Below are 14,183 nucleotides of genomic sequence, written 5' to 3' on the forward strand. Positions count from 1 at the left end.
ACCGAGTCTGCCCCCCGGACTGAAAGTGGAAGCTGGTTCCACAAAAGAGGAGCTTGATAACTGAAGGCTCTGGCCCCCATCCTACTTTTTAAAACTCTAGGAACCACAAGTAGTCCAGCATCTACGGAGCGCAGATGCCTTGTAGGGCAATACGGTGTAACAAGCTCTTTAAGATAAGACGGTGCCTCACCAGCAAGTGCCTTGTAGGTGAGGAGAAGTACCTTAAATTCTATTCTTGATTTAACAGGAAGCCAGTGCAGAGAAGTTAATACAGGAGTTATATGATCCCATTTCTTAGTTCTTGTTAATACACGTGCTGCAGCATTCTGAATCAACTGGAGAGGTTTAAGCGGTTTACAAGAGCAGCCTGATAACAAAGAATTACAGTAATCCAGTCTAGAAGTAACAAATGGATGAACTAGTTTTTCTGCATCACTTTGAGACAGGAATTTCCTGATTTTCGATATATTACGTAGATGAAAAAGGCAGTCCTTGAAGTCTTCTTTATATGAGAGTTGAAGGACATATCCTGGTCGAAGAGAACTCCAAGATTTCTGACGGTGCTGTTGGATACCAGAGCAATTCCATCCATAGAGACTGTATCACGTGACAGCTGACTTCGAAGGCGCTCTGGGCCTATCATGATAACTTCCGTTTTTTCCGAGTTTAACATCAGGAAGTTGCAGGTCATCCAAGTTTTGATGTCTCCAAGACAGTCCTGAAGTCTAACAAGCTGGTTGGTGTCTTCTGGCTTGATCGATAGATACAGTTGAGTATCGTCTGCATAACAATGGAAGTTTATGCAGTGTTTTCTGATAAAGTCGCCCAAAGGAAGCATATACAGGGTAAGTAGAATCGGTCCAAGGACAGAACCTTGTGGGACTCCGTGACCAACATTGGTGGTCCTCGATGATTCACCGTTCACAAACACAAACTGGGATCGATCCAATAAATAAGATTTAAACCAGCTGAGTGCAGTTTCTTTGATGCCAATCAAGTGTTCCAGTCTCTGCAGCAGGATACGGTGATCGATGGTGTCAAATGCAGCACTGAGGTCCAGCAAGACAAGAAAAGAGACAAGTCCTTGGTCTGATGCAAGTAGAAGATCATTTGTAATTTTCACCCGTGCCGTTTCTGTGCTGTGATGCACTCAAAATCCTGACTGGAAATCCTTGAACAAAGCATTGTTTTGTAGAAAGTCACATAATTGATTCGTGACAGATTTCTCAAGGATCTTAGTGAGGAAGGGAAGATTAGAGATGGGTCTGTAGTTAGCCAACACCTCTGGAGCTAAAGTAGGTTTCTTAAGAAGAGGTTTAATTACAGCTACCTTGAAGGACTGTGGTACATGTCCGGTCAACAAAGACAGATTCATAATATCCAGTAGGGATATGCTAATTAACGGAAAAACTTCCTTAAGCAGCTTAGTTGAATCGGATCCAGAAGACATGTGGAAGAGTTGGATTTCAAAATTGTAGAAGTCAGTTGATCAAGGTTGATGGAAGAGAAACCATTCAAGTAGGTATCAGGGCCCACGGCTGCATCCAAGGCTCCTACATCAGAGGACGGGTTGCCACTGGTTGGGGGCAGTAGACCATACATTTTCACTTTGATAGTCAGAATCTTATTATTGAAGAAGTTCATAAAGTTGTTACTACTGAGGTCCACAGGAATACACGGCTTGACAGCGCTGTGACTCTCTGTCAGTCTGGCTACAGTGCTGAAGAGAAACCTGGAGTTGTTTTTATTTTTCTCGATTAATGATGAGTAATAGGATGCTCTTGCGTTACGGAGAGCCTTCTTATCTGTTTTAACGCTGTCTTGCCAAGTTAGCCTAGATCCTTCTGATTTGGTGGAATGCCATAACCGTTCAAGTTTCAGCACAGTTTACTTTAATCCATCTGACATATGGATCCATCTGACATGTCCTTTTGTTTAAATAGCAGATCCCTTTATCAAATACCAGAAAGCAAAGCGACATGGCCCCAACCTAAATACACATGTATGTGGATCTTTGTGTGACTTTGTGTGTAAATGACCACTAGCAGTGTTTTTATTTTGACGATCCCGCTTCTATGTTTTACGTGACTTTTATTTTGACCGCAAACTATCCTCACACGTGACTAATCGCTAGCGCTCATGTTGTAAGAAGTCACGAGAAGCCCCGTTATAAGGCAATGCAGACTCTAGAACCAGAGATTTAAAATAGCAGTAACCTTAACGAAGGTGTTGTTTGAAGAGTACATTCAGTGTTTGTTGATGATTTATTAATGATTTGTTAAGTTGCTAGCTAGCTCTATAACATCCAAAGTTAAGCTAATGGCGGCAGCCTTCCCGGGATAACCACAATATAGCACTCCTTTGATATGCGGAGCGAGGTATGTGGTTCATTGTATCTGTATTCCATGTTCATGTAAATGATAATTAGATCAATTCATATCACTGTTGCCTGCTATGCAGTTATACATGTATGCTAAAGTGCATCTGTCAAAAGATTATTTTGTATCTGGCTAAATTGCCTTTGTTGTTCCCCTCTTTAGTTTTCACGGTGTTGGTGCCATGCACTCTTTCGAAATAAAATACACCGGTCAGGAAACACTCCCAAGTCTGTTTTATTCAACGTTGATGGGATGCTACATTGTGTTTATTTAGTTACCTTGGACATCCTGCACATTGTAAATCCTGAAAACATTCATATATTACGTAATATTAATTACCAAAGGTCATTACAAGCGTTGTAGCTTTTCAATCATTGAATAATAGCTTTTTATTGGTCAGGTTTTTTTTCAACTAAAACGTCTTTTTATTGACCACTTTTTCAAAAGATAGTGTAAGTAGATATGCTTCTTTGGTTTTGCTTTACACACTCACACACAATCTTGAATTATTTTGTTGTCCATTGTCTTTGCTGTTATGCGCCAACCGCCAAGTCCATAGCCATGTATGTCTGACATATTTTGGTAATAAATGTTTCCTGATTCCTGACACACACACACACACACACACACACACACACACACACACACACACACACACACACACACACACACACACACACAGAGAGAGAGAGAATACATAGAATATTAAAGGATACAAAGAAAATGAGTCTTTCTGTTATTACTGTCATTGTGCAAGAACTCAAAATGCCACACAGTCATTTGTGAAATATTGATTTTACTGGTTCGTTCAACACTACAAATGTAAGGCAACTTATCAAATGTTATGTTTTGGTGTTTCGACCCCTCACTGTGTTTTTGTTTTTATTTACTGCCTAAGGCACTCTGTTACAGAATTGTAGAAAAGAAAACATGAAATATAACTATACTGTTTGTCACCAACTACGCCTGTAACATGAAGTAAGATATTAATGAAAATAATCAAGCTCATTGAGTATTGGCATTCGATTAAGCCAATAGTCACAGGGTACAAAGCATGACAGCGAGATATTCAACCAATGGGGTGTCAGTGGGCGGGACTTCACGCCCAACTAACGTAAGCGTTGTTAGTAGGAAGAAGACGCCGATTCTGGTAGCCATTACGTTGCGCATATCAATTGAGTAAACCCTTACTATTTTGCGTACACTACGCACAATTACTTCAACAAAAGACACGTTTTCGCAGTAATGGCATCGATCGCGAAAAAGAGAAAAATGAATTTCTCGGAGAGAGAGGTGGAAATTATAGTAGAAGAAATAGAGAAACAAAAACACACACTGGTTAACCACTTCAACGCTGGAGTCACCCACATGGCAAAGAATAACGCGTGGGTGGACATCCTAAGGAAGGTAAACGCTGTGACCACCTGTCCCAGAGAGCTGCCCGAGGTGAAAAAGAAGTGGTCCGACATGAAGACGGAGGTCCGGCGGAAAGTGGCCCAGGCGCGGGCTGCCATAGAGGGAACCTCCGCCGACTGCACTCCGGTCCCCGTCATCCTCACGGCTATGCAGCAGCGGATCTGTAACCTCCTGGGGGAGGCCACCATCATCAGCCTACCTGCAGCAGACTCGGATGCTGAGATGAGCTTACCTGTGACCGTGACCACCGCCACCACCGTCACACTAGCAGAGAGTAAGTAGCTCGCGCACTGCTACAGTTGCATTGTTACATGTAATTCTGCAGCAATAACGTGCATGTGAAGATGCAGCGGGAGAAACATGTGTCAGTGAAAAGATGCTGCATTACTCAAAGGAGCGTTTGACACATGCAATATAATATCTGAGAGGACACCAGCCGTGGATTGTGATCAGGTCTATGAATCACACAGCATTGGATACTTTTACAGTGATAGAACCAATGAAACCAAACTTTATAAAGGGCAAATGAGAGTTTTTGTTCTGAACCTACTTATTCTCTTATGATCCGTTTCCTGTTGGTAGTTTTTTGTGTTTTCAGCATCATATTTTGTGTGCATCTTCTAGCTCTCCCGGCTGGCTCAGTAACAGTCTGTGACGAAGCAAAGCCACTGAACGGTAAGTTTATTTCTACAAAAAAGCCCACCCATAACTGCATTGTACCATCAAACAGCCAACTCCCTGGTTAAAAGGACCTATCAGAGTAGCTCTTTGTTTATGGAATTCATTCATTGAGATTTCTGATCATTGTAGACTCTGTTAACACACATCAGAGGCAAATACACAGCAAAATGGACAGACTCAAATGAACACTATTGGAGTTAATTTTAACACTTTTAAAGTGTCCCATGGGGTCCACACTGCACAATGTAACACTTGCTAAAGTGTTGCCAAACTCTTATATAGTTGAAATTGAACAATACTCAAGCGTTTCTCAACACCAGTAAGTAGTGAGTTATATTCACTCTGTGAGAGTCCATTTTAACTCTAAGCTGGTGTTTATATTGTCCCAATCTTGTCAGTGTTAAATCAACACTCAACAAAGTGTTAACAATTTAACTCGGAATAAGTGTCAAAATAAATCTGCTCAGTGTTGAATACAACGTCATTTAGCTGATGCTTTTATCAAAAGCAACTTAGTTGCATTATTAACACATGGAGTTTACATTTTAGCCCAGGGAGCAATTCAGGGTTAGGTTATTGCTGAGGGACACTTGGCATTAGAACATGGGTAAGCCTGGGTTCAAACCAACAACCCAGTGGTTCCTGGTGCACCCTCTCTAACCCTTCCACCATATTACATGGAGTTAAACCTGCTACCAAGAGGTGTGACACTGTACAGAAATCCTATCAAAGAGTTAATTAAACTCTACGTGTTGCAAATGAATCTGATCTTGACACGGGATAATGACTCCAGCTCTTCTGTACAATTGACTCTGTAAGAGTTGAATCTTTTTGCAGTGTGATTTTAACTCTGCACTTCAACACTTTTGCCTAACACTGGAAGATTAACTCTAAGAATTTTGCAGTGTAGGCCTATTGCAGGCTGATATGAAGGAAAGGCAAGTTTATTTGGATAGCGCTTTTCCTACACAAGGCAGACTCAAAGTGCTTCACATCATAACATGTCATACAATTAAGTGAAATAAAATGCAAGAATTAAAAGACAATTAAGAAACAGCAAATACAATTCTAAATATAAAAATAATTAAAAGTTACAGTGTAGAGATCTTATTAAAATTGTTTAATTAAAGGTAAAAGGGCAATGTAGGGAAAGTTTAGCAGAAGGCAAAGGTAAACATAAAAGTTTTCAGTCTTGTTTTAAATGTGGTCAGAGTTGGGGCGAGTCTTAAATCTTCAGGAAGTTTATTCCAGGTGTTTGTTGCATAGTAACTAAATGATGCTTTCCCATGATTTGTATTTACTCTGGGAATCACTAACAGATTGGTGTCAGAGGATCTTAGTGATCTTGAAGGCTTATATAGTGGAAGCATATCAGTGATATACTTTGGCCCTAAACCATGTAGTGATTTATATATGAGCTGTAGGATTTTGAAATTAATTCTCTCACATACTGGGAGCCAATTTAAGGATTTGAGATTTGGTGTAATGTGCTCACATTTTTTGGTCTTTGTTAGCACTCTAGCAGCAGTGTTCTGAACAAGCTGAAGCTGCCTGACTGTTTTTGCCTGCAAGGAGACCATTACAATGGTCTAGCCTACTAGTTATAAAGGCATGTACACCTGTTTCTAAGTCTTGAGCTGACATGAGCCCTCTAAGTTGTGCTACATTTTTGAGGTGATAGTAGGCCGATGAAGATAAATTAGAGAAGAATCTGCGCTTTAATAATTTCCCTGCAGGAAAATGCTGCTACATTACTGTTGTCAATGTCCGAACTCTACAGTTGCAGCAGCGATCAGCAGCGATTGCTGTTCTAGAAACATTTGGATCCTAGAGAACGAGCCATCTTCTTCCTGCTGCACTTCTCTCTTTCTCTGTTTATCACTTCAACATCCTGATGTCATAACACATTTTCAACATTTGTGATGATTAAGAAAGGTCTACGTGTCCTCAAAGAGAGGGTTGCATGTTATTGAAGGAGGCAATAAGCTGCATATGCATGGCGGCTGTGGTTCAGTGGTAGGGTCATAGTTCAATCCCCGGCTCTGATGTAGTTTTTGGGAATGTTGACTGTTAGTCATGGATGGGCTGTCCCTGCGTATGGTAGCTCCTTTCAACTGTGTATGAATGGGTGTTAATGAAGACATGTAGGGTTAAACAGCTTCAAGTGGTCGAAGACTAGAAAATAGATGTACAAGTAATTAAAAAAATCCCACCCCTCCACCTTGGACCACATCCTGACTCTTCAATAAAAGACAGGAATGTGCTATTGATCTTCTCGTTTTAACCTCAACAAAATGACAAAAAAAACTATTAGCTGTTGCTGTGGGTCACATGGGCACTATATATACTGTGATAGAATTTTTTAACCCCCCCCCCTCTCTTTACTTGGTAACCCCAAAACTTTTAAGTTAGTAATAACTGTTTTCCTGTTCTGTGTCCAGCTGAAACCACCTACCACTCTCTGGAGGATGAAGGAGTAGTGGAGTACTGCACCACCACTGTAACCGACTCAATGCCCATCGTTGAGGCTCCAGTGGAGATGCTGGCCTCGTCTGCGGCGTCCCCTCCTCCCCCTCAAGGCCAGGCCAAACCTCAGGAGCTGAAGAGCCGTATCGCCCTTAACTCAGCTCGCCTGCTGCAGGAACAGAGAGTCACCAACGTTCACATCCGACAGATCGCCCAGCACTTGGAGGGCCAGAACGATCTGCTGCACATGATGCGGCGCTCCCAGGAGGCTCAGGCATTCGCCCAAGAGAGACAGGCTCAGGCCTTGGAAGGAACCCAGGCTGCTCTTCTAGCATTAGTTCAAATGCTCAGGCCTGCACTCAAAGACCTGCGCAAATTCCTACAGACTGGGAGTGAGGTAGCAGCTCCCCACAGCAGCTCAGCAGCAATGGGAACAGCTGACGGGGCAGGAACTGAGGAGCACAGCAGGCCCAAAACACCTCCAACCCCTAAACAGCAGGCTGAGGATGCACAATAAAGACTGTGTGTGTGTGTGTGTGTGTGTGTGTGTGTGTGTGTGTGTGTGTGTGTGTGTGCTTTGTACTTAGAGGAGTGCATGCACACAGACTTTATAATAAAAAGTTTGTCAAAAGATGCCTTGAGGTAAGTGTGTGCAGGATTTTGGTTAAGTTTATGAATTGGAAAAGGAGTCACGGAAGCAGTGAAATGACAATTAACATTGCGTTTGTTATTTAATACATTGTATTTAATTTTGAAATGAGGTTTTTAATACAAAGCAGCAGAAAGTCATTCCCTGCTGTTTGCTGAAAATGTCATTCTTAGTTTTCAAGTCATCCTGCGGTTTACCCTTAGAGTGAGTCTAGCACACTTCAGTTAGTGTGTATGTCCTCAGAACTTAATAAAATATTTTAAAAATCACTCACCATTCTTTTTTACTACTGGCTGCATCCCTATTAAAGGACCAGAAGAGGTCAGTGTCTACATGTGAGTTGCATGCAGCGTAGTTGTATATTCATCTTTAATATTCCCTTGAGGAAGAAATCTGTGTTAACTGAAATGATTTATCCCTAATTTGGAATTCAAGGATTCAAGAATAATTTATTGTCGTTATGAAAGACGGATGACCATCTCTTGTCCCAACAGAGTCCCCCTGCTCTGGTACTACCAGTCCTCGTCCCATGGTCCAACTAGAGTCCACCTCCTATGTTCAGAATCAGAAACAGAACCATTTATTGCAAAGTATGGAATTTGTCATGGCGGTTGGTGCATACATTGGAAAATAAGACATTGAGACATATTAACACAGTGCAGGAATATAAACATTTTAATTTACAATTCAATTTACAATAGAACATAAAAGACAGTACATATACAATACAATTGCACAGGCAAACAGATAACAGCACGACTACTGACGGGGAGGAACTGTTAGTGTGGCATGAGGTCTTGGTCCTGATGGACCTCAGCCTCCTGCCAGATGGAAGGGACACTGCGGAGAGAGTAGAAGTACAACATTACCATCTTTGGCAGGTTGAATTTCTTTAGCAGCCTCAGAAAGAACGCTCTCTGGAGAGTCTTCTTGGTGATGGAGCTGATATTCAGCTCCCACTTGAGATCCTGGGTAATGATGGAGTACCAGAAGCGGAAAGACTCCACAGAGTCAACAGGGGAAGTCCCACAGGTTGATAGAGGCTGGTGGAGCTACGTTTTTCCTGAAATCCACCATTACCATCTCCACTGTCTTCAGACCGTTGAGCTCTAATTTGTATTGACCGCACACGGTAACCAGATGTCAGATTCCCACCTGTAGGCAGCCCTGGACCGGTAAGTGTTTTTAGAGTCCAGCTTCCCCTGTACCACCAGAATCCCCCTGCTCTGGTGCCACCAGAGCCCAGGTCTTACTAGAGCCCACCTTCTCTGGTCCCACTAGAGTTCACCTGCACTCAAAAAAACAACGCTTTCAACGAACTTAATAAAATCATGGAAATGATTTGCACACTATTTTATTGATTCTTTGAGCATAAAGAAATTATGTTGATACGACTTGATGTATTTGAGTAGGATCAACTTAATTTATTATGGTTGGTTCAACGCATTTTCTTGGGTTGTGTCAAACTCAAATGAATACGGTTGGTTTGACTAATGCCACATTAGTAAAATGTAGGCTAGTCAATGAAGTTAGACCAACCCAAATTATTCAATTTAATCCTGCCCAAGAAAAATAGGTTGGACTAACTCTAATAAATTACGTTGATCCGACTTGAGTATATTATAGTGAACCAACTTAATTGCTTATTGCTTAAAGAAAGCAGTTAAATTATGTTGAAATACTTTCCATGATTTCGCTATAGTAATACTAAAAATGTTAGTGTTAACATTTACCCTGAACCACAACTAAAACTAAGTTTTAACAAAATATACAACTGTTTTGGCTGGAAACAAGACAAATGAGAGATGTTGCAATACAACTGTATTTCTCAAAGTAGGCACTGAATAATGTTTTAATGAGCAGCTTCTCTTATAAACATACATATCAAAAGCTTTTCTCAACTTTCTATGACACTTACACAATTAAAATACATTTTTGAAAGTGCTAACAGTGGTTATTAGTGCAGTCTTGACCTGAACTCTGAAGACTTTGTCTTTGTACAAACATCCCTCTTATCCTCTTACATTCACAACATTCATCTTAAAGACTTGTGATTACTTAATTAATGCACTGGTGAACACGCAGGAATACAGAAAATAATAAACACACACAGAAGTGTCTAATCTGCTTTAGCCATCATAATGTGTCTAACGGGATAGCTTTATTTTGAGAGCTTGTCCTTTTATGGATAGTTTGTTTGGGTCTAGTTCCATTATTATTTTCTGCAGAACTTCAAAAGTATACTTGAGCTCTCGAGGGTAGCTCAAGTTGAGAGCATACACAAGCGCAAGCAACATTGACACTGCAAAGGGTACATTTCCCAACTCGCTCAGCACTTCCACCCCCTCCAGAATGACTCCGACTTCATCTGGGTCATCACTGGGCTCCGCTCCTTCTTTTCGAATCACATGGATCGCAAAGACTGTCTCCGCCATAGCTGTTTGACTGCTTTCAATATTCTGTGACAAAACAGTTAACAAAAGCAATCATTTTTCACTTATGTGCATTACATGCCATTTTTATTGCACTATTTTACTGTATAAACAGCTATCAATAACTTCATTCATTAGGGCTTTCAAAGAATATTCTATATTCAAATAGTTGAAAACAACACTAAGAAGTTAAGTTGGGCCAACTTAATCGTATTTGATCTTACCCAAGTAAAGATAAAGGTAAATGAACATACCGTGTATTCCTTCACCAGCTTCTCTGGATCTTCGTTCAAGTAAACACATAGACCTTTGAGGACGCATTCTCGTCTGACGTCAATGCTGGCAGTCTAAGTATGCAGATAAAATAACATTAGGAACACCATCTAAACCAACCATCTTATTAATCACAATGAGTAACCATGCAATATCAGTGTGTAAATTAGTATGTGAACCCTTGGGATCCAGGGGTGTTAGCAACAAGTGCAGACGACCAATAAAGGCAACAAGTAAGTAAACAAAATACAAAAGTTCTACGAGTAGAATAGCCTCTCTTTAACTTTTCCATTGTCATCATACCTGGGTTATGATGCTCTTGATCTTTCTCCCTTGAACTCCACTTTTCTTGGCATACACCTGGATCAGGTTTTCAGAGTACAGATCCAGCTGGGAGAAGAACTTTGACTGCAAATTGATTGTTGTGATTCTCTTGAATTCCAGGAGACTTGTAGTGGGATGGTGTAGTCAGTGAGGTTGATCCAAGACACACTTTGGGGGATAGCAGACACAGGACACTTTTGCAGTCAGAAATTGCTGCAATAAAGTCAGATAGAACAATCAATTAATATTCATGGAAGTTAAGGCCTCCTAAGTCAGTGACGCGCGAAAAACTCCCGGTTGTTGTGACGCATCAGACCAGTGTGTGCGCGGGGGCCGGGTGGCCAGAGCGGAGCCAGCCCATTGACAGTACTGTACTTTGAAATGTGGAATTAAAATGGAATGGAGATTTGTCTGGTTTGATCAATCATTATTCTAGATAAACTGCATGCTATACATTTTTATATGTATAAATATATATACAGATCGCTCCAAAATAGCGTTTGCCTCCGGCGGGCCGCGGAGAAGCCGCCTTCGGTATAACTGCGGCGGAACGGCGGCTGGCCGTCCGGGAAACGAAGCGGTTGCCGCTGGCGGTGCGCCGGCAAACGTGTTTGCGATTACGTCATACTGTCGCTTCTACTGCCTCTGGAGAACCGCCGATGGTCCGCCGACTCATTGCTATCTTTCTATCTATGAGAGTCGGTAAAACGGCCTGCTATATTTGCCGCGCGCAGCTATTGGCCATGTTCCAAACTAACGTTAGCTACCGTCAATATATATATATATATATATATATATATATATATATATATATATATATATATATATATATATATATATATATATATATATATAATGACGGTAGTATTACTCTTAGTAAATGAAACGTGTGCTTAGTCATTTATTGTCATTCAAATTCAGCAGTAACGTTAGCGCGCTAATGTAACCCTACAAGGAGTATGCTAACGTCATTAAGTCAACGTCAGCTAGTCGTGAACACCTTATAATATATTGCTAAAACGTTACCTCGTCATTAACAATAGCTCACTGTTCACCATTCACATTGGTAGGTTGCAAAAAGGAGTGACGTAACGTTATATAAGCGACATTGCTAGCCATGCGCATGGGGACTTTACCCTTTTTAAATGTAGTAAAAAATAACACTACATAAAAAATAGCATAAACAGAACAACGAGCTAAGATATGAAGACATTAATGCACGTATAATTGTTTTACTTTTAGAAGGATGGTGATGGATTTCTGCTTACCTTTTCCATGTGCGGCCAACGGTGTATCTTCTTAATCTGGTTCTGACGAAGACTGCCCTCGCCTTGGTTTTCGCGGTCATGCCTGGCTACTCGATTGTCTCAGTTAATCGCAACATGAATGGATCTAATAAACGTTACGTTTTTGAAGTTCATGCCAATCCTACATGACTGAATCACGTTCACATTGAAAACATTAATGAATATCGTTCATTCTACATGTTACACATTAGTAAATGTAACAACCAGCCAATATCCTTTTTTTGAGTGTGCTTTGGTCCCACCAGTGTCCACCTTCTCTTGTCTGACCATGAATCCAAAACACATTACTGCTTTGCAGTTAACACATGCAATTCAGTACAATATACATGTATATACAATAAAATCAGTATGATACAGTGTGTACTGTATATATGTCTATGCTCTTTACTTCCTCCAGCGTGTCTGTCAATATCAGCTTTGACGCAAGCTTGAGTCTATTTAAGGATGCTGATTGGCCAAATTGTTTATTTAATCAGCCATTGGCTTAAGTGCTTCTTAGATCCGCCTTCTGTGGGAAATCTTGAGCTTGCCCTTAGCGCAACCAGAAAGCGCATAAAGACAGGATGTAATATATACAATACAGGCAGGGACGTGTAGGAAAAGCATATATTTTGTGAAGATATAACAGCTTACATTACTGGGTACATTCCATATGTCAACACATATATGAACACAAATATCGAATGTTTTTCATAATTTAATATTATCTTTTCTATTTATTTTCCAACGACCTCCAACTGCTGGTGGCCTTGAGTAGTCTTAAAAACATTAACCAGGGGCCGAATGTGCAAATTAACCTCACGTCCTGTCTGGGTTAGCTCAGCTTCAACGGCCTTATCTGCTCTGGGGCAGTTTGATGGCGTTGGTCTGTTTGGCTGGTCGGCCATGGGCGGTGATACTCACAGTCCGCTGCCCTTAATCCAATCCTCATGCTCGCTTTTCCGAAGCTGATGAATGTATTTGGGCAGACATATTCTACTCATACAACTTTCACAACATAAATACATGTATAGTCCTGTTCAGAGTATTTAAAAGATTTAATTCACTCAACTTGCTAAGAATGTTGAACACCTGTATCTCATAAAATCTGCTGAGGGAAGGGGTTCCCACACTATTTTTCATAGCGGGCAACACAACCATAAGAGAGACATTATTGTCCTATAGGCTATGGGTAGAAATACAGACGGACTAGTTTGTGCTCAAGCCCACTGCCAAATGCGTCTGAATCAATACCATTACTTTTGCCGGGGACCTGATATAATGTGCACAGTCAAAAACACAACAATAGAGCCCAAATTACTCCCGGTTCCTTCTCCTCCCCCATCAATGCCGGCAAATTCAAACCCGCTGCTAGACCCCCAAGAGGAGTTTCTTTTCCCGCCAAGGCCTAAGGACCAAGAACCCCGACTAAAAATTGAGAATCGGAGTAAGACCACCAGACCAGTGGAGGCTGGTGAATTTTATTGTAGGGGTGGCTGGATAAAGTTTTTTTTTCACATGCAAACGAAGCATTCTGGTGCATTCTGACAAAATAATAAAGACAAAATAGAACATTTTATTACAAAGGCAAATAGGGCTGTAACGCACCACAAGAGACATGAGTGAAACCCAAGCGCAGAGCGCAGCTTTATTGGGGAAGTACAGACAAGGGTTAGGCGTAGTCGAGTCCAGTAGGCGGGCAGAGGGTCGAAAGCCAGGAGAGCGGGGATAAACAGAGTCACCGTCAGGGGGTCAGGCGTAGTTGCGTCCAGTAGGCGGGCAGAGGGTCGAAAGCCAGGAGAGCGGGGATAAACAGAGGCACCGTCAGGGGGTCAGGCGTGGTCGTATCCGGAGTACAGGCGGGTGGTCGAAAGCCGGGATTGCGTGGAGCTAGGCAGAGGTACCGTTGGGGATCAGGCAGGCCGGAACGAGGTCTGGGACAAACGAGAGGTCAATAACAGGCAAGAACAGGAGATCGGGAAAACGCTCAGAATGTGATGGAACATGCACAAGACTTCGCAAGGAGCTTTGGGGAGTCACAGGCTTAAGTACAGGGCTGGCCCTGATTAGTGACGAGCCCCAGGTGAGTCGGTGGGCTGATCCCAGATGGCACAAACCATTATGGCTCAAAACAGAGGGGTGACTGAGGTCCCGATCTTCGCACCTCAATATTCCGGGGACGGGGAGCGTCTGCCTGTGACAGAGCCCCCCCTTCTACAGGCGGCTCCGGAAGCCGAAGTTCGTCCTCTACGGGGGGGCCGACCCCGAGGCCGCGGGC

The 14,183-nt window shown here is 41.9% G+C and overlaps 1 protein-coding gene and 1 long non-coding RNA gene across 2 annotated transcripts; one reads left to right on the plus strand and one right to left on the minus strand.

The window, feature by feature from the left end:
* The first annotated feature begins 3,199 nt into the window (after positions 1–3,199).
* naif1 (nuclear apoptosis inducing factor 1) lies at positions 3,200–7,817 on the plus strand. Its single transcript, XM_037485637.2, has 3 exons — positions 3,200–4,068; positions 4,419–4,469; positions 6,917–7,817. Exons 1-3 carry the CDS (start codon positions 3,624–3,626, stop codon positions 7,456–7,458), a joined length of 1,038 nt encoding a protein of 345 aa, XP_037341534.2. The 5' UTR covers positions 3,200–3,623; the 3' UTR covers positions 7,459–7,817.
* Positions 7,818–8,939: 1,122 nt separating this feature from the next.
* Positions 8,940–12,149, minus strand: LOC134107214 (uncharacterized). The gene is made up of 4 exons (XR_009942706.1): positions 11,888–12,149; positions 10,599–10,832; positions 10,277–10,369; positions 8,940–10,049 (listed from the first exon to the last, which is right to left on the minus strand). It is a non-coding gene; the product is annotated as an uncharacterized LOC134107214 (long non-coding RNA).
* Between the last annotated feature and the right edge of the window lie 2,034 nt (positions 12,150–14,183).

This window comes from Pungitius pungitius, chromosome 18 (assembly GCF_949316345.1).
Source record: "Pungitius pungitius chromosome 18, fPunPun2.1, whole genome shotgun sequence".
NCBI lineage: Eukaryota > Metazoa > Chordata > Actinopteri > Perciformes > Gasterosteidae > Pungitius > Pungitius pungitius.